At 43.1% G+C, this 23,529-nt stretch overlaps 1 protein-coding gene across 11 annotated transcripts; it reads right to left on the bottom strand.

Annotated features, from left to right (window-relative positions):
• Positions 1–2,851: 2,851 nt before the first annotated feature.
• Positions 2,852–21,197, bottom strand: LOC132377732 (protein rolling stone-like). Of its 11 annotated transcripts, XM_059944023.1 has the most exons (5): positions 16,899–17,227; positions 13,839–13,863; positions 11,544–11,657; positions 10,744–11,002; positions 2,852–7,592 (listed from the first exon to the last, which is right to left on the bottom strand). In XM_059944023.1, exons 3-5 carry the CDS (start codon positions 11,625–11,627, stop codon positions 7,048–7,050), a joined length of 888 nt encoding a protein of 295 aa, XP_059800006.1. In that variant the 5' UTR covers positions 11,628–11,657; positions 13,839–13,863; positions 16,899–17,227; the 3' UTR covers positions 2,852–7,047. The 11 variants fall into 11 exon arrangements, 8 of the variants coding, with proteins under 8 accessions (XP_059800006.1, XP_059800005.1, XP_059800004.1 ...); XM_059944022.1 differs by having other exon boundaries at positions 13,839–17,227; XM_059944021.1 differs by lacking the exons at positions 11,544–11,657; positions 13,839–13,863; positions 16,899–17,227 and adding an exon at positions 21,013–21,197.
• Positions 21,198–23,529: the final 2,332 nt, after the last annotated feature.

Here is a 23,529-nt window from a genome sequence, read left to right as displayed (position 1 = left end):
CTCACATTTGCCATGAAAGATGTTTTTATTCTGTGGCACCAGTACGATGCAATGCATAACATTACAACAATACTGTGCATAAGTCTTAGGCACCCTAGCTGCAAGTATGTGCCTGAGTCTTTTGCACGTATTGTCTGTTCAACCCTTTCACTCTTCTATCTATCACCTCCCAGTTCCTCACACCCACCCAGAACCCCCTCACCTGGCCTTACCTATCGTTTGCCAACTTGTACTCCCCCCGCCCCCGACCTTATAATTCTGACTTCTGCTCTCTTCCCTCCAGTCTCAGCTTGAAACCTCGACTGTCTATTCCCCTGCATAGATGCTGTCTGACTTGCTGAGTTCTTCTAGCATTTTGCACGTGTTGCTCAAGATTTTCAGTATCTGCTGAAGCTCATATACCTAATTCCTAGCATCTCTTCTGAAGGTGATGGTGAGCCTGGATCACTGGAGCCACCGAAGGGACGGCTCTGGTGAATGACCCCTGGTTTTCACTCTTTTGGTTAGAGGGTAGGTGGAATTGGAGAGAAAGCTCCTAGAATTGTTTTCACTTTGTGGCCCTGTTTCTTCCTTTAGATTTTCTGCCCGTTGGGAAAGTTTCTTGCTGTGAGGTCCATGAAGGGCTGGCAGGACTCAGTATTGAGGGCTGAGTGGGATTGTCTGTTCAGTTTGGTGAACCATTCAGTTTCTCTGTCATTCGTTACAGTTTGGTTATAAACTTTGGAATCATTACCCGCATAATAATTACGTCATTTTCTGATGGCTTCGACAGTTACACCAGAGTGTAACAGCCTGGTTAAGATTTTTACTGCAGTGTGTAGGAATTTCCTTTTAGCAGTTCTGTAAGAACAGTTTGTTCTGCTTTCAGCCTGTTTGGGTTTGAGCTGAGATAAGAGACTTTGTCGTTTGACTTAGGAATGTGGTGTCAGCCACTCAGGATGGTGAAATTGGGAGAGGTTGAGGTTTTGTGAGGGGCACTGGTATGGGTCGAGGTCTGTTTTGGCTGGAGCTGGGAGAAGAGAGGACAGGAGGGAAGGTGGCTGAGGATGCTGTCCCTGTTGCACAAGGTGCTTTGTACAATTGAATAGCTTCAGGGAGGAAGGAGCAATACTCCTGTGGGAGAGCCCATTCGTTTGAAATGGATTTCGAGCGACATTCGAAAGGTGTTATGTGCTTTCACACAAACTAAGGGTTCAACGCATGAGTTACAGACAAGTTCAAGGTGAGCTCCAACTTATGCGCACATTTATAACTGTATAACCATATAACAATTACAGCACGGAAACAGGCCATCTCGGTCCTTCTAGTCCGTGCCGAACGCTTACTCTCACCTAGTCCCACCGACCTGCACTCAGCCCATAACCCTCCATTCCTTTCCTGTCCATATACCTATCCAATTTTACTTTAAATTACAAAATCGAACCTGCCTCTACCACTTCTGCTGGAAGCTCGCTCCGCACAGCTACCACTCTCTGAGTAAAGAAGTTCCCCCTCATGTTACTCCTAAACTTTTGCTCCCTAATTCTCAACTCATGTCCTCTTGTTTGAATCTCCTCTACTCTCAATGGAAAAAGCCTATCCACGTCAACTCTATCTATCCCCCTCATAATTTTAACTACCTCTATCAAGTCCCCCCTCAACCTTCTACACTCCAAAGAATAAAGACCTAACTTGTTCAACCTTTCTCTGTAGCTTAGGTGCTGAAACCCAGTTAACAGTCTAGTAAATCTTCTCTATACTCTCTAATTTGTTGACATCTTTCCTCTAATTCAGTGATCAGAACTGTATAATTTGACTGTATAATTATAAAGGGACTTTTTTCTTTTTTTCTTTTCTTTCTTAACTCTTTTGTTAAGTTAGCGTTCATAAATATACCTTTAAAATTGTATACAGTGTACGATCTGTTATTTCTTGCCGATGGGGTTTGGATGAGCAAGACATCCCAATCTCACGGGTTTGGTGGGACCAAAGTGTATACACTCTAGACTCATGGAGCCTAACAATGGAGGGTTTCTCGCCGTGGAGTCCGGTGGCTGATAGTGAGTGGTTAACAAGCCCCATTTCCAGAGATGCCTGGTAAAAAGGGGTTTCAGGAGTTTATGGGACCTTCTGCAAAAATCTCATGCAATACTCTGCTGTCTGTAAGGAGTTTCTACGTTCTCCTTGTGGCTATGTGGGTTTCCTCCAGGTGCTCCAGTTTCCTCCCACAGTCCAAGGATGTACAAGTTGGTCATCGTAAATTGTCCCATGATTAGGGTAGGCTTAAATCAGGGACTGCTAGGCGGTACAGCGCAAAGGGCTGGAAGAGCGTAGTCCATACCTCCATAAAAATAATCTTTTTAATGCTAAAAACCTTTATGTTTATACACTAAATGTCAAACACATTCATGATCCAGACAGGAGTATCGATGCAATATTGAGTTCACCAGTATGATATCATTTGTGATCTGGGGATTGAAGATTAGCCTTATTTAAAGTTTAGCTCTATTTGCCACACATGCTCATCAAAACATACATTGAAACACGTTGTTTGATAGACCTCTTCCAGTGGCAACATAGCATGCCCACAATTTACTAGTCCGAACTAGTCTTTGGAACATGGAAGAAAATTGGAGCACCCAGATGAAATCCCCATTATCATGGGGAGGAAGTGCAAACTCCTCACAGACAGCAGCAGGAGACAAGCTCCAATCAGTGATCACTGGCATTGTAAAGCCACTGCACTACTGTGCTGAGATTATACGATCATAAATAAAAATAATAAGTTTATAACTAGAAGGATTACTTTACAAATCGCTTTATTCGCTTTGCAAGTCATTCATACTGCTCAATTTCTGATTCAGATTCAGATTCAATGTAGTAGATACTAGTCAGAACACAGTAGGTAATTGAGGAACAAACAGTCTGCTGGAGAAACTCAGCAGGATGCACAGCAACACACAAAGTGCATGTCAGGCAGCATCTATGAAGGGGAATAAACAGTTGACATTTCAGTCTGAGACCCTTCATCAGGACCCTTTCTCCACCACCTTACAAATGAATTGTTACCGTTGGGAACAGGGAGTTTGACATTTTGCTCTGAACAGGTTTCGGGTGGTTTTCACTTTCGTGTCTGTCTGTGGGAAGACAAACCTCAGAGCTGCTTATTGCATATATACTTTGATAATAAATGTACTTTGAATCTTTGCTGCTAAAAGGGAGGACAGGGTAATGTAACAACCATCCATCAATCCCATGCACTTGGTTCATAATGAATCTGACTGTACTTCAGGTGATGCATACATTATATTTATTAGAAAGTACATAACTTGGATTGGGAGAACAATAATACAATATACTTTACAGCTACATGGATTTTGTACAGATATTTAATGTCTTTAAGAATTGATATGTCTAAATATATGCTACGAATATGCTGACAATATTTATTATATACAAAAAGGAAGGCAAACGGATACATACATGAATATTGCCCCAGAAACTGGGTACAGGATAAAATGGTAACACATTATCTGAGAGGTGATTTGGCCTCCCTGCTCCTGCATATCTATATACACAGTGGCCACTTTATGAGGTACACCTGCTCGTTTATGCAAATACTCTAACCAGCCAATCATGCGACAACAACTCAATGCATAAAAGCATGCCGACGTGGTCAGGAGGGTCAGTTGTTGATCAGACCAAGCATCAGAATGGGAAGGAGATGTGATCTAAGTGACTTTGACTGAGGAAGGATTGTTGGTGCCAGATGGGGTGGTTTGAGTATCTCAGAAACTGCTGATCTCCTGCGGTTTTTCACACACAACAGACTTTAAAGAACGGTGTGAAAAAAACAAAGCATAAAATATCTAATGAGTAGCAGTTCTGTGGGCAAAAATGTCTTGTTACCAAGAGAGGTCAGAGAAAAATGGTCAGACTTGTTTAAGCTGATGGGAAGGTGAAAGTAACTCAAGTATATAAATGTTACAACAGTGGTAGGCAGAACACTCAGCATGTTGAACCTTGAAGTGGATAGACTACAGAAGCAGGAGGGTACCTAATAAAGTGGCCACTGAGTGTATATTGATGTTCTTCATTGTCTCTGAGTTTAAATGTTGGAATTTGCTATGCAATGCTACTGTAGAGGTAGCATCACAGCAATTACTATTGTGGTAGATGAAGTTGGCTCAGCAGTACCTTTTCAATAGTAAGGATGATAAAAGTCCTCGATAAAGTCAGAGCTTTTCTCAGGGCAGAAATGTCTAATACAAGAGGGCATAATCTTTAGATGGTTGGGAGAAAGTACAGGGGGATGTCAGAGGTACTTAAGCTTTTTTTGCACAAAGAGTGGTGACTGCGAGGAACGCACTGTCAGGGGTGGTGCTAAGAGCAGATATAGTCAGGCATTTAAGAGACTCTTAGGTTGGCACGTGGATGCAAGAAAAATGAAAGGCTATGTGGGAGGGAAGTGTTAGATTGATCTTGGACTGGCAACATCATCGTGGGCCGAAGATCCGGTACTGTACTCTCCTGTTCTATGTTCCACGTTTGATGTTCTACCTGCACTCAGACCTCATCCCTCCAAACCTTTCCCATTCAGATACCTGCCCAGACTTTTCTCAATGTTAAAATTGATTCAGCATTGACCACTTCTGCTGGCTGCTCATTCCACACTCACAGCACACTCTGAGTGAAGAAGATCCCCATCATAGTTCCTTTAAATATTTCACCTTTCTCCCTTAACCTATGACCTCTAGTTCTAGTCTCGCCCAACCTCAGGGGAAAAACCTGCATGCATTTGTCATATCTATACCCTTTATTGCTCTATAAGACCTCCCCTCATTCTCTTGCACTCCAGGGGATAAAGTCCCAGCTTATTCAATGTTTCCCTATAACTCAGGTCCTCAAGTCACGGGAAAATCCTTGCCAATATCTCCACATCGCTTTGACCTTTTTAATACCTTTCCTGTAGTTAGGTGACCAGAACGACACACGCTACTCCAAATTAGGCCCCACCAATGTCTTATTCAACTTCAACATGTACTCAATGCCCTGTTTTATGAAGCTCTCTTTATGACCCTATGATATTTGGATATGGGGTCAGGTGGGAAAATATATGAAGTCATTGACCACCAAGCAACCTATAGATTGACCAATCCGGATCAATGGCTATAGGTTATTTCTTCCTGTTTGTAGTAGGCAGCATGATCCTTGAAGCTATGTTAAGTTATTAAAAATCGTTCTCCTTCCCTTTGCATGTTTGCATGCCAGCCCACAATATTCATGAGTTAGCAGAGTCAAATATAATGCAGTTGTAATACATTCCTGGGAGTGAACAGTTTGCTTTGGCAGAGGTCCTCTTGAGACTTTTGCAACTTTTGGTTGTGGAGAAGTTTGCAATGGTGACGTTTCTCTCATTGACCACATTTCTTGGCAACAGTTCTTGTGGTGGGTTGCGGTTTGAGAGTGCTTCAGCTGCCTCTTCCAACATAGAAACGTTCCTTGCTCTCGAAGGGTGACTACAACTTGATTAAAAAACCAAACAAAATGCTGGAGGATCTCAATGGGTCAGGCACCACTTTTGAGGAAAATGAGCAGTTGACGGTTAAGGCTGAGAGACTTCATCTGGACCAGAACAGTCCAAGTGAGAGGTCTTGATTTGAAACCCAACAGCCCACTTTACTCCATGAGTTCCTCCAGCATCTCATGTTGTTCCGAGTATGTTTTTCCCTATAAAAGCATCTGGAAATAGGGCGTCACTGTTTTAAAAGACACGATCATCCTTCTAAGACAGATATGAAGTGATTTTTTTTTCACTTGCTGTTACTGAAATTCTTTTCCACAGGCATTGGAAACAGACATTCTGTATACTTTTAAAGCAAAGGTAGCTAGAATCTTGAAAAAACAGGGATATGAATGGTTGCCATGCTTTAGAGGGAAAGTGGAGCTGGGGTTACAGGGAGGTCAGCCACTTTCTTGATAAACATCTGAGCAGGCTTGAAGGCTCAAATTACACATTCCCATCAATTAAGGACAGTCAATAGGTTGACTCAAGCCCCTTCATTTGGACATTTCAGCAACATCTTGGGAGCAGCCAACTCTATGACAATTATTAAGTCCAACGCCAGTCTAAAATCAGATGGAGAGATTATAAATACAGTTTTGGGTTTAATCTCCAGGAAATTCAATCTTTTACTGTGCTTGACACAAAGAGTGGATGAGCCCCCTTCCCCCAGGCCAGTGAGTTGTCGGCTCGTTCCAGAGTAGGGGTTCTCTGCGGGCCAGGGGAATTTGAAGCAGAATGTTCAGGTTCCCATCATTGGCGAGTCCAGATTTGGAGGCCTGATGTGCGATGATCAGCATATCCTGGGATCAATGCCAAAGATTGAGGCCCGAGGATGAATCAGAAGTCCAGGAATTAAGGCCCGTTGGCCAGAGCCGAGTCTGCTAATCACTACAACTCCATTGGGAATGTCAAAGCCTGCTGAATGCAGGCCAGAGTCTATTTGCTGGAGGCTGGAGCCTAGAGGCCTGTCCAGGAGTAGGAAGACGGTGCATGTGCGTGGGTGGGTGGGAGGGAGGAAAGGGACTTGCTGTGTTGTTGCTGTTTTGTTGCCTGTTGCGTTCTGCTGGCCATTGTGGGCACGCCATGTTGGCGCTGGAATCCGTGGCAACACTTGCGGCCTGCTCCCAGCACACCCACGGATCTGTTGGTTGTTAACACAAATGAGATATTTCACTCTTATCTTTCGACGTACATGCGACAAATAATCCTGGATCTTCAATCTTGTTACAACTTGTGATAACAACTTGTGAAATCAGATATTGATTTGGATGTACATTGGCTGAGAAACTGAACGATCGTTACACATGATCAGTTAAATAGTAGCATGTTGGCAAACCTAATGATGTTGGAAAAACAAATTCACTTCGTGGGTGCTTCCAAAAGAATAAAATTGAAGCATTGTTCTGCATGTCGATGTTTGATGTGGTTATTGCTCTTTCATTTTTGGGTTTGGTCCCAACTTTGTGATCTAGTTTTGGAGAGAATAGTTTTGTACGGCTGGGTTAACGGTGTGATACATTGTTGTCCTTGCACATGAGCCTGAGGTATATGTGGTGCTTTAAGAGGTGGAGGTTCCACACCAAGAACTGAAGGAGCTGCAAGATGACGCAGAGGCTCCCAACAATACAGCCTGTGGCAGCACCCAGGGACTTGCTGTAATTGAGTATCCTGTAGACGTATGGCTTGCCCTTGAGGTTGGTGCCCCCCAGCGCCCAGTAAACAATGGTGAAAAGAATGTAGGACAGGCAGTAGAGCAGGACGTAGACGAAGTGGGCGAGGTGAATGGGAGCTGCTGTCATGCCTAACTCTAGCAGCACCAGCACTGAGTTCACCACGTGCACGTTGATGTTAATGGAGTCGGGGGCCACAAGCCCCGGGACATAATCAATGCTCCAGAAAGCGATGGTGACGTAGAGGCTGATTACACACATCATGTTGAGCAGATCCCACTGGATGCTAATGGGGTGCCGCAGCAGTGAAGGTGGCGATGGGAATTCTTTCCTCTTTACGCACAACGAGCTCCCGCCTTCGACTTCTATGGCTGATTCTAAAAAACAAGAAAGGAAAAGCAACAATGGAGTATCCAAACCCAGCAAAGTTTCAGTAGGAATCGTAGAAATCGTTTGAATTTCAACGATGTGCCTTATGCTCCTGCAAGTATCAAACTCCCTATTTCGTCTCTCTGTCTGTCTTATTGTAAATGGCTGCAAAAAATGCATCTCAAAATTCAAAGAGAATTAATTATCAAAGTATGCACCTGTATATGTGACACCATGAACTATCCTGAGCTTCATCTGCCTGCAGGCATACACAATAGAACAAAGAAATACAACAGAATGATTGGGAAACTACACCCAAAGACTGACAAACAATCAATGTGCAGAAGAACAAACACGAGGAAATCTGCAGATGCTGGAAATTCAAACAACAGCACACACAAAATGCTGGTGGAACACAGCAGGCCAGGCAGCATCTATAGGGAGAAGCACTGTCAACGATTCGGGCCGAGACCCTTCGTCAGGACTAACTGATATCGGCTGCCCCAGCAACCCAGGGCATATTGAAAACCCGGACTCCAGCGCCATCACCGCGGGTTCCAACGACCATGGACAGCTTCAAAGCGATGGCGCAACCACCGACTGAGACTCCAGCCATAAACTCTGGGCCGGGTCTTCACATGCTGCGATTGTGTCTCCCGTCTCCCCTTCCCCCACCACCCTCTGCCATCCCCTCAGTCTGACTCATCCAAACTGACCGAGATGCCTGTCTATACTTGGAGATGGAAGTGGTTTTTCATCATCATATATTGAGGTCCAATAAAAAGTTTGCCTTGCGTACTGTACATACAGATCAATTCATTACACTGTGCACTGACATTAACAATAACAAAATGCAGAATGAAGTGTTACAGCTACACTGAAAACACAGTGCTGGTAGACAATAAGGTGCAAGGTCATAAGGAAACCAAATTTCTTTAGCTTCCCAAGGAAGTGAAAACATTTGTGAGCAACTTTGGCCATAGTGTCTAAGTGACTAGAACATGGGAGATTATTGGTGAAGTTCACTCCAAGGAACCCAAAGCTCTCAACACACTCAACCTCAGTTAATCCCATTTTCCTGCATTTGACCAACATTCATAAGGCTTAGGAGCATAATGAGACCTTTCAGCCCAAGATCATCATGGCTGATTTATTAACCCTCTCAACACCATTTCTTCTGCCTTCTCCCTGTACCTTCGATATTTTTACTGATCAAGAACCTATCAACTTCTGCTTTAAATATACCCACTGACTTGGCCTCCACTACCATCTGTGGCATTGAATTCCACAGGCTCATCACACTCTGGCTAAAACATTCCTCTATCCCTTTGCAATCTGTACCAATGTTGAAAAGTTCTTTTTAAACTGTGATGGTCCTGCCTTCAATACTACCCTCTGCTTTCTGCACCAGACAACTTGGATCCCATGTATCCTAACTTTCTGGACTATCCTATCATGTGAGACCTTGTCAAAGACTTATTGAAGCCTGTGTATACCATATCCACTACCTTGCCTTCATCAAATTCCTTTCAAACTCTTCAAAACTACTCAGTAAGATTTGTGTTGCATAACTTCCCATGCACAATATTATATTGACTCACCTTAATCAGACCCTGAAGTTCCAAGCGATCATAAATTATAACCCTAAAACTTCTTCCCAATATTTTCACTAATATTGGTGTTATGTTCATACCTTAAATTTGTTCCCACACTTAGAATATTGAACATAAAACAGTACAACACAATGGGTGCCCTTCAGCATGCTATGTTGTGCAGACCTATTCAACAATCAGTTATACTTTCCCTCCTACACAGCCCATAACCCTTCATTTTTCTCATAGCTATCTCCTTTTCTCTTAAATATACCTACTTTATCAGCCTCTACCACCTCCCATGACAGTGTGATCCATGGACCCTCCACTCTCTGTGTAAGAAACTTATCTCTGATATTCCCCTATTCTTTTCTTCAATCACCTTAAAATTATACCCTCTTGTATTGGCCATTGGTGATGGCTGCCTATTCTATCTATATATTTTATCAACTTATGCACCTCTATTCTTTTGGCTCTCATTTGCCTTCATTGCAAGGAGAAAAGCCATAGCTTGCTCAACTTAACCTCGTAAGACATGATCACTAATCAAGGCAGCATCCTGGTAAATCTCCTCTAGACCCTCTGTAAAGTTTCCACCTCCTTCCTATAACAAGGGAACTGGATCTGAACACATTATCCCCAAGTGTAGTCTAACCAGGGTTTTATGGAACTGCAACATTACCTCGTGGCTCTTGAACTCAATCTTCCATCTAATGAGTGCCAATACTCCATACACCTTCTTAACCATCCTGAATGCAAATGAGGATTGCTTTATCATGTGTGGCCATTGCTTCAGCTAACAATACTTGAGACTTTAGGATTCAGTTCTGAAACACTTTCAGCACCTTGGCTCCTTATGAGGCTCCTTAAATCCACCTCTGATCATGCTTTTGCTCATTTCTCTTTGTACAAGGCTAGGTGTCAAAATCTGTTTACTACCACTCCTATGAAAAAGAGAACATAGAACATTATAGCACATTACAAGCCCTTTGGCTCATGATGTTGTGCCAACGTTTTAACTTACTCTATGATCAGTTCCTGCCCACATGGCCCTCCATGTTTGATCATCCATGTGCCTACCTAAGAGTTTCTTGAATGTCCCTAATGTATCTGACTCTACAAGCACCCCGGGCAGTGTATTTCACACATACACCACAAAAAAAACACCTTTGACATCCTCCTATAATTTCCTCCAATCACCATAAAATTATGTCCCCTTTTATTAGCCATTTCCACACCCTGGGAAAAAGTTTCCGGCTGCCCATTCTTATCATCTTTACCTCTATCAAGTCACTCCTCATCCTGCATTGTTCCAAAGCCAAAGCCTTAGCTTGCTCAACCTATCTTTATAAAACATGCCCTCTAGTTGAGACAACATCCTCTGAACCTTTTATCTTGGGCTGATGAGCATCAATAGATAAGTTGCTTTTTAAGTTACCAACACTAATGGATATTGAAGGAAGTCAGAAACATTCAGTGAGTTTTGAGTGAAATCAAGCAGTGAAAAAAATAGTAACTATTGTTAAAAGCTAAAACATAAATGCCAAAAAATAGGAAACAGTCTTACTTGGGTTGGGGAGTGACAACTCTGCTGAAGAGGCCTCCTTGACGTTTTGAGTTTCTTTCCTTTTCCCAAATGCTATGCAGCAAATAAGATTGATCAATGCCAAGTTGAAGTAGGCAGTGAGCATGGTATAGGTTAGGTGGGTGAGGAAAATGAACCACTTGAAGCTGTTGGTCTGGATGCCGCTGCGGATGCACCAGGCCAGGCTGTAGACTGCCATGAAAATTCGATAGCACAGCCAGATGACAGGGTGGAGCCGCCACTGAAAATGAGAATGAAAAACACTCACTCAATAAGAGGCAACATTGGACATGCCATTGGTAAGATTGGTAATGTGCATCCTAGTTATTGAACTTGTGGCATAAGAGTTAGCAGAACACTATTACAGTGGCTGCAACCGGGACTCCATTCCATCATTATCTGTAAGGAATTTGTACATTATCCCTGTGAATACGTGGGCTTCCTCCATGCACTCTGGGTTCCAATGCCAACCAATAACATTCCAAAGACGCACAGTTTGGAAGGTTAGTAGGTGATTGGATAGCATGGGCTAGTTGGGCCAGGAAGCCCTGTTACCACAGTGTATCGCTAAATGGATTTTTAAAAATGCTGAGAACATGAATTGTGGAGTCCTTGAAAATGAGTTTATAAGTTGTGGAATTAGTCCAGTTACCCTGAGCCACCATGTATAACTTCACTCACCTCTGCACTGAACTGATTCCACAAGCTGTGGACTTAATTTCAAGGACTCTACAACTCATGTTCTCAGTGTTATCTATAACTTATTTATTTATTATTATTACTGTTTGGTTTCTTTTTTTGTATTTGCACAGCTTGTCTTCTTTTGAACATTGGTTGTTTGTCAGTCCTGGTGGGTAGTTTTTCATTGATTCTATTCCATTTCTTTGTTCTAATGCCTGCAAGAAAATGGCTTTCAGGTGAGATATATGCACTTTGATAATAAATTTTCTTTGAACTTTAAATAAATTGTTTTGATAATAGAAAGCAATTTGGTCAGCTGTTATACAGGGCACAACTGCCCCTTTCTCTGTACTCACTTGCAAATTGGAACGAAACATACATATGCAAAAGGCTGGAGGAAATTAAGAAGTCAAGCAGCATCTATGGAAACAACAGTCAGCATTTCAGGCTGAGGCCCTTCTTCAGGACTAAACCTTCTTGTTTTCTTTCAAAAATACTAATTCTTAATAGGTACAATTCCAAGCTGCCTGCATCAATAGCCTTTTCTTTTTGAAATTGGATTTCCAGTGTGAATCTTGATAGACAGAAGCAGAGGGGTAATTACAAACACAGACATTTCTGCAGGTGCTGGAAATCGAAAGCAATGCACACAAATTGCTGGAGGAACTCAACAGGTTAGGCCAGGGGTGGGCAAACTTTTTGACTTGTGGGCCACAAAGGGTTCTAAAATTTGACAGGGGGGGCTGGACCAGGAGCAGATGGACGGAGTGTTTTGGTAATACACCTCATAAGAGAAAATAAAATATCATGGGATATGTAGAAAACATGTGCTTTAATTTCAATTGAAAATGAACAAATGCATTACAGCAAAATATCTGTCTTTGAAGTCCCATGGTATTTAGCTATTTATTGAAATGACTTTTAAAACACTGAAAATTAAATGAATAAAATACGGCTTTTTTTTAATAGTAACAGTTATTATTTTAAAGCACTGAAAATTCTGTTATCCTTCAAGATATTATCATCATCACTCTCCTCCTGACTGTCTTTATTTCAAAAACGGTAGGAGATGCAGGTCTACTTGTCCTGCTCATTCTTATTCAATTGTCCCCTGTGCCAAATCTCAACAACGACCAGCACAAAGACAGAACAGTGACAGTGCGCCAGTATGCGGAGCGCGTTATTTGATCTGGAGCACATTTTTTTATTTTGAGAACGTACGTGCACCTGTGCACTACTCATGTCCATCACTTAACAGAAATGACATGTAACATGTAAGGCTTATTGAAAAAAAATATTTTCAAATGCATTTTTTACATAACACAACGAAGAAACTTATTTTTAATTTCAGTGGGAACAGTGTTGTTGGTCTCCCTTTTTAGCCAGCGCATCAAAGTCTGGATTTAGTTTTGTTGTGGCAATTCTCAGGATGGATCTGAGGTGTTGGTCAGTTAACTTGGATCTGTGGCTTGCTTTGTTGATGTTCATGACGCTGAACGCCTGCTCACACAAATAGGTCGAGCCGGACAGAGAGTAATGCGCAAATGTGGAGTAATATGCTGCACCTCAACAAAGGTCAATGTATATAGAGTGCGTCATCTATTGGGAAAACGCCAGAATTGCGGGGAAAAATGTTAACAAGGTTTATTAATATAATTTCATCAAGTTCTGCGGGCTGGATTAAAAAGCTTAACGGGCCGCATATGGCCCGCGGGCCGTAGTTTGCCCATGCCTGGGTTAGGCAGCATTTATGGAGAAAAATAAGCAGTCAACATTTTGGGGGTCGTGGCCCGAAACATCGACAGTTCATTCCTCTCTATATATGCTGCTGGGCCAGCTCAGTTCCTCGAGTATTTTGTGTGTGTGGCAGAGGGGTACTTAGTTGTCCCTGATGGTGCTGTAGGCATTAAATGCGCATTTATTTTAATGTGTGCACATTGTACACTACAAACAAAATTGTTTCCTACTTGCAGTCCTTCCCCTCCCTTTATAATCTCTTTCTAAAACCATCTACAAACACAGATCAAAGTATAACTTTATAAGTTAATTAGTTAATACACATGAACCTCTCTTTGCACCCACTTGAATCTTATCTTCCTTGTGTCTCCATCCTTCTGATGGCACTTACTCATAAGAAGGGCCTCAGCCTGAAATGCTGACTGTTGTTTCCATAGATGCTGCATGACTTCTTAATTTCCTCCAGCCTTTCGCATATGTATGCTCTATTTGCAGTCCTTCCCTTTATTTTAGCATCCTCTTTCTAAAATACAGAAGTAGACCCTCTGTACACACTGATTGAAGTATAACTTTATAAATTAGTTAAGACAAGTGAACCTCTCTTTGCACCCAATGGAACCTTAGCCTCCTTGTGTCTCCATCCTTCTGATGGCACTTACCCATGCCTGTGGTATCGTTCGTCCTCTTCAATTTGATTCAAGATTGTTTATTGCCATTTGTCAGTACACGAGTGTAAGGGAGAGTGAAATGATTGTTACTCCAGATCCAGTGCAGTATAAAATATAACAAGTATAAAGAACATAATAAAAAAACAAAACTAATATAAATATAGGAACAATCCTCTGCATCATAATGTTATACATATAGAGACTGACTGAATGTACATAATGTAACCCCCTGGGTCGCCTCAGGCTCGCTCAGCTCGTTCTCGTCTAGGGGGAGCAGCCTTCGGCCCCGCCAAACTGGGTAATCAGCTGGTGTGGATGCTGTGTGATGTTCCCGCCTCGCCCAAAAACAGACAGTACACCATATGCGATTAAATGAGAACAATTTATAAAGGTTACTATAACCAAGTGATTAATAACGATACAGTATACATGAAGAAGAAAAAATAAAGAAAAGGCGCCAAACTTATCAAAGTCCAAACCACTTCGTGCACAACCGTTGGAGCTCAATTACTGAAGTCTTCTGGCCACCATTCGATCCCCTCCGAACTCCTCGACTCGCAGCTCAGGACTCTCCAAGTGGTCAACCAAGCACATCTATCTTCGTCTCCTCTCCTCCGAGTACCTCCTGGCCTCAGACCCCCGCTTGGGGTCTGTTCCTCGCCCAGTTTACAGCATCGCGTCCTCTCTCACTCTCACCCCCTCGCGCCGACCTGCCCAAAAGCCCACCAACAATAGCTTACAGACTCAGAAGAAAGAACATTAATCCCAATTGGTTTACAAAGGAATACAATTGACCTTATCAGTAAATTTTAACACAAACAAGCTTCCAACACTCTCTCGCAACAAAGAAGCATTCCTACTTTTAACAAAACAAAGAAGCCATTTTGATTACATACACAGTAACAAAGAAAAAAGAAGAAACCCCCTTTACACTCTCCCCCCACCAAATAAAAGTCATGTCCTTATGACTATTAAATAACTCGCCACCTTTCCTGCCAACACACCGTAACTCAAGCACAAACAGTGACATCTCCTCCCCACACAATAAACCTCACGCCCTGTTCCTCAGGCGCTACATAGGCCAACTATCTGGGAGTTCCCTAATCCTTCCGAGACCTCCGTACCCCCTCACCTAAATCCTTCAGGCTAGGACACAACTGGGGATACCTTGGGCCCACTACCAACTCCTCTCTCAACCTCTCACTCATGCCCCCCACTGCACACAGCTAACCCTCCCCACTACACCTGACTCAGGGGGAAAGGGCCAAAGATCTCTTCCTCAATCGAGGGAAAGTCAGCAAAGGGCAGCATGTACCACACATCCAGCACATCATCCATCGAATCTGTATTCTTCCTCATTCCTGTGATCGGTAGCTGCTGTTCGATCTTCTCCAAACGGAAACACGTGGCCTGCACTGCTCCTGCAGTCTCTTCAGCCTCCTGTTCAGTATTCACTGCTCTTCTCTCCAGCTTTTTCTTCCTCATGACTTCTTCCAGATCAACTTTCTCCAGTCTCTCTGTCTTCATTTCAAACTTGATTCTGTAGAGACAGTCACTCACGAGCTGCGACCTTCGCCAGCCCTGGCACGTGTTCAGAAAACACTTTAACTCTGTAGTTCTCAGCTGCTCCTGCAACGACCTCACTTCATATTCTCCTGAGGCAAATCCAAATACCAAGCGATCATCCACATACACCAAAACTCCAAACGCCTCCACATCCCCCATGGTCGTCCACATGCCCTGCAGGAAGGTTGCAAGGGCTCCAGATATGCCCTGTGGCATCTTTTTGGACCGGAAGACTCCTAGGGAATTTATAATGGCTGTCTTCTCCTTGTTGGCCCCACTCATAGGGATCTGGCAACATCCACTCCTCAGATCCAGCACCTTAAACCACTTTGCACCACTCAAATAGGCCATCGCCTCTTCGGCCCTCAGGGCCATATTCTGGTCACTGACAGTGCACCTCTTCAGCTCAATATAATCCACACACACGCTGCCTACGTCTTCCACAGCTTCAGGGACCAGTCGCTGCAACCTCTCTCTCTCCGAGGTGTCTTCAGCGCTTAACTCCCCTCCCTCGTGGTATTTCACAGCGTCCACTAAGAGGGTCTCACCCTCAGATACTTCCCCCAGGCCGTACCGCCACCGGCTCTTGTTTGAATTCGGTATCGGCCCAATGCTGCTACACACATCCACCCAAGCAGCTCGAAACTCTGGGTGTATCGACAATGCCTCCAAACCGCTCTCACCCGCCTCCTCTGGGCAGGCCCCCAAGCGCACCAGCAGGATATTGGTTCTCTCTAGAACAGAAACGCTGCCCGTCTCAACAGGGTCCGGACACATCAGCATTAACAATTCACGAACCTCAGTCACCTCCACATTTGCCTCTAAGAACTCCATTTTCACTGACCAACAACCGTCTTCTGGATAATCACCGGCACTGGTACCCCAAATCTCCAGTGTCCTCAATGTCGTCAAGGGTAAATTCTTCCAATAACGGTTATAAAACAAACTGTACAGCAACTTAACTGGCGTCCCGGTGCCGAGGATGGCTTTAACTTGACTTCCATCTATCCGTAACAACACCTGTGCGCTTGATTCCTCTAAGCCTTCAGGATTAGGATCTGCTCCTTTCGGGAGTTCCTTGGTACATTGCTGGGAACGTGCTCCCCCAGAGACCCCAAGCCGTTCCCCCACTGGGCCTCCTCTAAGTTTCCCGACACCTCTCGGATCAACGGAACAACTGATCTCCTTGACAGATCCCCTTGGCACCGCAAGTAATTTATCTGCCCCCTAGCCAAAAGGGATACCCGAAAAACTTTCCGCCAATCTCCTGCCACGGATATGATAAGCCTCCCCAGCTGCGGCATTTGACTTCCAGTCGAACCAAACGCATTTTCCCACACTTTCCCAGAACTGGCAGCTGTCACTTCTAACAACGTTCTAACAGTTCTAACAACGTCCCGACAGTTCTAACAACGTCACCAGCCCGCCTACTCAAACTTTCAACCAGACCCTGTCACTTTCCCTCAGCCAAGCACTGCCACTCACCCAACAACTGAAAGGTCTGCTCCGCCCACGCCTTCGCCTCTTTAGAGCTGGACATTATTCCAACAACTGGGCAAAGCCTACCACTGCTGAAACATCCCAACCTGTCACTCCTCACTCTCCAAACAGTACGGACAGCCCATGGTCCCACCACCATTTCGTCAACGCTAGTCGGAACTCGAACAACGCCCTCTGGGGCACCAACAGCCACCCCACCCAACACACATGCAGAGATAACCAGCAATCGCACACCCGCAAAGGCACACCAGCTCTTCGCCGCAGACATAATTTAAAGAGGGTGATCACACAGCTTCCACAGAAATCAATCCTGGAAGAAACTCCCTTTACATAGTGATATGTATGTAATGGTGTTGGGTGGGTTAATGGCAATTGTTATACAAATAGAGACTGATTGAATGTACATATAGTGGTGTGTATGTAATGGTGTGGGTTGGGTTAATGGCAAGTGTTATACAAATAGAGACTGATTGAATGTACATATAGTGTGTATGTAATGGTGTGGGTTGGGTTAATGGCAATTGTTATACAAATAGAGACTGATTGAATGTACATATAGTGGTGTGTATGTAATGGTGTGGGTTGGGTTAATGGCAATTGTTATACAAATAGAGACTGATTGAATGTACATATAGTGGTGTGTATGTAATGGTGTGGGTTGGGTTAATGGCAATTGTTATACAAATAGAGACTGATTGAATGTACATATAGTGGTGTGTATGTAATGGTGTGGGGTGGGTTAATGGCAATTGTTATACAAATAGAGACTGATTGGATGTACATATAGTGGTGTGTATGTAATGGTGTGGGGTGGGTTAATGGCAATTGTTATACAAATAGAGACTGATTGAATGTACATATAGTGGTGTGTATGTAATGGTGTGGGGTGGGTTAATGGCAATTGTTATACAAATAGAGACTGATTGGATGTACATATAGTGGTGTGTATGTAATGGTGTGGGGTGGGTTAATGGCAATTGTTATACAAATAGAGACTGATTGGATGTACATATAGTGGTGTGTATGTAATGGTGTGGGGTGGGTTAATGGCAATTGTTATACAAATAGAGACTGATTGGATGTACATATAGTGGTGTGTATGTAATGGTGTGGGGTGGGTTAATGGCTGGAGACAAGGGGTGCTCTGCTGAGTAGCTCTGAGACTTAAGGGCTTCACTTCACCTTGGCTGGGGCTGTTCAGGTGACACAATGCCAAGGCATTTCCAAGCCTGCTGTCCTACTGCCACGCCTCAGAAGCAGTCCCCATTTTGGTCCTGTTGATCTGTCAGACCACTGTGAGTCATAATGAAACACTGGCTCAGTGGATGGCACCAGTCTGAATTTGCATGGTGGAATGTCAGAGGTTACATTTTAATCCTGAAGCTTTTATTTGGAACCATCTTTGCATTATCAGAAGTTGAGATATTGGCTGTTGGATGCTGGTTTGCAGGGGTGCTCTTGTATAAGAAAGAGGTTTCATGTCTCTGTGCACAGTTGGTATTGATTTTGGTTATGTAGGGCTCTCAGTACTATTAACTGTAGTGTTAACTGTTCAGGCTAACAAAATGGCCTCTGTATTGTTATAATGAGATGGCTTCTCTGTAATGCTGTAATGGGTTTCTGTATCTGGAATGTTTGGCTTATAACTGCAAATAAGGGGGGGGAACTAACCAATGGAGAATCATCGTGCTATCTTGTATGTGTGAGCTGAGCGGGAGTTTGCGGTCTTTTTCGGGAGGTGAGCGAGGAGGACGGATGTGTGAGGAGCAGACAACGGTTTCAGAGCGATGGATACTGTAAGTCGGCGGTTCAGACGGTGGCCGAAGGCTCGGAAGGTCGTTGTGGATGGAGCTAGAGGTGTGAGCTCCAACGTATTAAAATATTATGTGTACAGACTTATAAACTTACTGATTTGGCACCTTTAGGTTATCTGTTTCTACTAACCCATCACTAAGAAATAATTATAAAGTTGTAATTATTTACTTGCCTTCGGTGTACTGTTTGATATTTGTGTTGCGAGCGTGTATTGCGGGTCGGGTGCATTACACCATATTTACACCAAAGTATTACACTGTTGGCGGGGTGACGGCAGTTCACCGTAGGCGAACAGGGGTAAATTGGGGGCACAGATGCTAGATTTGATTATTGTCTCATCTCTGCGTTGAACTTCAACCCATTACTCTGCGAGGCTTACTCATTCCTGCACCAAACTGTTACTGTGGCCTGGTGCCACAGTGTAGACTCACTTTAGTGAACTTCTATTTTACTGTTTACACACTTTTTCTGTTTCTCTTTTTTCTCTGCACGTTGGGTGTAAACGATGAAGTACATGACCATAACAAGGGAATTGTGAGGCCAACAGACCATTTTGTTTTAATGAGTCTGATAACAAAGTATGTATACGTACAAGTGTGAAGTGGTTCATTTTGGTAGTCAAATAAGATGGCAGAATATAGTATTAATGGTAAGACTCTTGGCAGTGTGGAGGATCAGAGGGATCTTGGGGTCCGAGTCCATAGGACACTCAAAGCTGCTGCGCAGGTTGACTCTGTGGTTAAGAAGGCATACGGTGCATTGGCCTTCATCAATCGTGGGATTGAGTTTAGGAGCCGAGAGGTAATGTTGCAGCTATATAGGGCCCTGGTCAGACCCCACTTGGATTACTGTGCTCAGTTCTGGTCGCCTCACTACAGGAAGGATGTGGAAATCATAGAAAGGGTGCAGAGGAGATTTACAAGGATATTGCCTGGATTCAGGAGAATGCCTTATGAGAATAGGTTGAGTGAACTCGGCCTTTTTCCCTTGGGGCGACAGAGGATGAGAGGAGACCTGATAGTGGTGTATAAGATGATGAGGGGCATTGATCGTGCGGATAGTCAGAGACTTTTTCCCAGGGCTGAAATGGCTAACATGAGAGGGCACAGTTTTAAGGTGCTTGGAAGTAGGTACAGAGGAGATGTCAGGGGTACGTTTTTTACGTAGAGAGTGGTGAGTGCATGGGATGGGCTGCCGGTGGTGGTGGTGGAGGTGGAAATCTTTTAAGAGACTCCTGGATGGCTACATGGAGCTTAGAAAAATAGAGGGCTATGGGTAAAGCCTATGTAGTTCTAAGGTAGGGACATGTTCAGCACAGCTTTGTGGGCCAAAGGGCCTGAATTGCATTGCATGTCTTCTATGTCACTATATCTTACCCTGAGATTCATTTTCTTGCAGGCATTCACAGTAGAACAAAGAAATACAATAGAATCGATAAAATACTACACACAAAGACTGTCGGACAACCGATGTGCAAAAGAAGACAGACTGTCTAAGTACAACAAATTAGTAAATAAATGGTGCTGAGGACATGAGCTGTAGATTCATTGAAAGTGAGTCTGTAGGTTGTGGAACCAGTTCAGAGTTGAGGTGAGTGAAATTATCTACACTGGTCCGGGAGCCTGATGGTTGTAGGGTAATAACTGTTGGTTATGACCCATCTGGTGTGGTAGTATAACGGGTAGAGCCTCCTGCTCTCACTTTCAGCTTCCACTGCTGGCTAGCAGTCTTTGTGAAAAGGAGAGGAGAATGTCTAAGTCTCTCGCTGCCTGTGCACAGCCTCTCCAACAGCAAGCCTCATGTAGTGCCTCCTCGCTGGCAACGCAGGGAAACTGAACTCCTTTCAGACTCAGGCTGTACAAGGCAATCCATAACAATGGAGGAAAAAAACTCTGAATTACAGTAAATATATATATTAAGTAGTTAAATTTAAAAAGTAGTGCAGAACTAGAAATAAAAAATAGTGAGGTAGTGTTCATGGGTTAAATGTCCATTCAGAAATCGGGTGGCAGAGGAGAGGAAGCTTTCCCGGAATCATTGAGTCTGTGCTTTTACATTTCTCTGCCTTTCTTCTTCCTGATGTTAGACATGAGAACAAGGCATGACCTGGTTGATGGGGATCCTTAGTAATGTTTGCCGCCTTCTGAGGCATCACTCCTTGAAGATCTCCTAACCAACATAGGTTCTGTTCAGCCGAAAAGCTTCACAAGCACCTGGAAAATTAGGTAAATCACAAATGGAATTGCTTACTGTTTTTACTACAGAAATACAGCTTCTGTCCTACCTGTGATTGTAGAATTAATTGTGGCTTCCTGGCTATTGGAGAAATCTTTTTCGTTGTGAACTCTTGAGTAAAGCGCTTGATCCAAGAAGATCCCATTTCTCCTTTGTTTTAAACAGCCTGAGAGCCCCTCTCACTGACTGCTGGCATTAGCCTGTTCAGCATTTATATGGAGAGACTCAGTTCTGGTCGTAGATCTTGCAAAGAATGACTCAGTACTGATATCACTACAAAATATGCCAGCAGTCATATAACTTCCCCTCCCTCACTGTAAAAAGAGAGAGAGAAAATATCTCCAGCCAAACAGTGAATCTTGAAAGGCAGAGGCTTCCCAGATGTGTATCTGGCACTCTCTGGAATCTTGCTAAACAACTTTTCCCATTAAGTCCCACGTTCCTGATTTTAGAAACTGACAACAAAACCATTCCCCTTTTACAATTGTGGACTTTCTGCCTTAATCCCATCAATGGCATTCTGAATGTGCTCATGAAAGGCACACCCACCTCTCACCCCACCCCCGATCACCACCAGCTCTCTGGCCGCTATTTACTGAAGCAGAAACCACACCAGTAGAGGGATTTGTCTGAAATTGGAATGAAACATTAAGATGCATGCCAGTATCTCGAAACCTTCAGGATGAATTAAACCCAGTACAGCGTTCATTGCCAGGCCTGAATCAGTGATGTCAAAAGGACCACATTCTGCCAGAAAATTATTTTGCTCTTAAAGCTCAGAACTGCATTGTCAAAGATTTGTTTAAAGGAGATTTTATTTTTGCCTATATGGGATAGGGACACAGCCAGAAAGAACTGCCTTTGTTGCTTATTTCAATCTTGAGAGGGTAGTGGTTAATCAGCAACTTTGAATTGAATCTGAATCAAGTCATTTATCACTGATAAATGTCAAAAATAGGTTGTTTTGTGGCAGTGGTACTGTGCAATACATCAAATATATATTATTGTAATTGATGGTATTTTTAATGAATTTCACTGTACTAATTCCACAAAACAACAAACTCATGACGTGTCAGTGATGTATATCTTCTTTTAGCACTGCTTATTTCAATTAATTTATATAAATGTATAATAAATTAAAAGTAGGAAGAGGGAGCAAAACATTGAAGTAGTGTTCATGGGCTCAATGTCCGTTTAGAACTCTGATAACGGAGGGGAAGTAACTGTTCCTAAAATGTTGAGTGTGGGTCTTCAGTAAGAGCTCCCAACATTTTGCGCTGTCGACGTTTCTCACTATAGATGCTGCCTGGCCTGCTGTGTTCCACCAGCATTTTGTGTGTGTTGTTGATTCAATATGACTGTTGTTTTTGTTTTGTTTCGTTGCTGTTGCTTTCTTGCTAGTGTGTTTGATTTTGATGTTTTTCTGTGTTCTGCTGGGCATTGTGGGCAGGTTATGTCGGTGCCAGCATGTGTGGTGATAATTGTGGGCTGCCCCCAGTATATCCTTATGTTGCCTGTTTATTTATGCGAACAATGCATGTACATATCTTAAATAAATTAATCTGAATCCAAGTTCGATTGTGGCTGATCCATGCTGGCCTCAACTCCTCCTCTGGGCAAGTTCCCCACTAAAGTAAATTCTCCGTTTACCTATTATGTACCTATAATAATAATAACTTATTTATCGAGCACTCTTCATACCGATAAAATAGCTCAAAATGCTTTACAATGGGATAAAGTGCAAACATGAAAATAAAATAAAAAACAAAATTAAACACGAAAATAAAAGACAAAAAGATGTTAGTTGAAAGCAAGGTTAAATAATAAGCCCCCAACATGAGAACATTTGTGGATGCTGGAAATCCAAAGCAACACATATGAAATGCTGGAGGAACTCAGCAGGTCAGGCAACGTCTATGAAAAGAGTAAGCAGTCGACATTTCAAGTTGAAACCTTTCATCAGTCCTGCTGAAGGGTCTCAGCCTAAAGCAATGACTGCTTATTTTTTGCTTTTTCATTGACGCTGCCTGGCCTGCTGAGTTCCTCCAGGATTTTATGTATGATCCTTTAAATAAATAGGTTTTGTGCTGGCATTTAGAAGTGTCAGCTGAGTCTGCATCTTTTATAGTTTTAGGTATTGAATTCCACAGTTTAGGAGCGTACTCCAAAGAAGCTGACCTGCCAATAATCCTTTGAAGGGGAACATTTAAATTTAGTGACCAGCGGAAGAAGACCTGAGAGCTCGTGTGGGATTCTGAACGGAAGTGATACTATGACGTCCTCCGGTCCTGGACCATTAAGAGCTTTAAAAACAAGTAAGAGAACTTTAAAAACAATTTTAAAAGATACAGGAAGTCAATGGAGAGGAGCTAGGATGGGAATGGTTTTAGTCAGAAGTGTAGCAGTGTTCTGATTGAGTTGAAGTCTGTCAATAGATTCCTTTGGAAGGCCAGTAAAAAGTGCATTGCAGTAAACTAGTCTATCTGACATAAGGGCATGAATTAGTTTTTCAGCACCATTATGTGACATTCCTTTCCAATATTTCTCAAGTGTAGAAACACTGCTC

The sequence above is a fragment of the Hypanus sabinus genome, chromosome 19 (assembly GCF_030144855.1).
Source record: "Hypanus sabinus isolate sHypSab1 chromosome 19, sHypSab1.hap1, whole genome shotgun sequence".
Classification (NCBI taxonomy): Eukaryota; Metazoa; Chordata; class Chondrichthyes; order Myliobatiformes; family Dasyatidae; genus Hypanus; species Hypanus sabinus.
The sequence above is the reverse complement of the archived record's forward strand: the minus strand, read 5'-3'. Positions and strand labels throughout refer to the sequence as shown.

Bases quoted from the DNA above. Each gene is read 5' to 3' on its own strand.
- LOC132377732 (XM_059944018.1), bottom strand. From the start codon at position 16,247: ATGGAGTTCTTAGAGGCAAATGTGGAGGTGACTGAGGTTCGTGAATTG. The intron at 11,003-15,162 runs GTACATGCTGCC...TCTCATTTTCAG, and splicing joins GATGATGTGCTGGATGTGTG to TGGCGGCTCCACCCTGTCAT.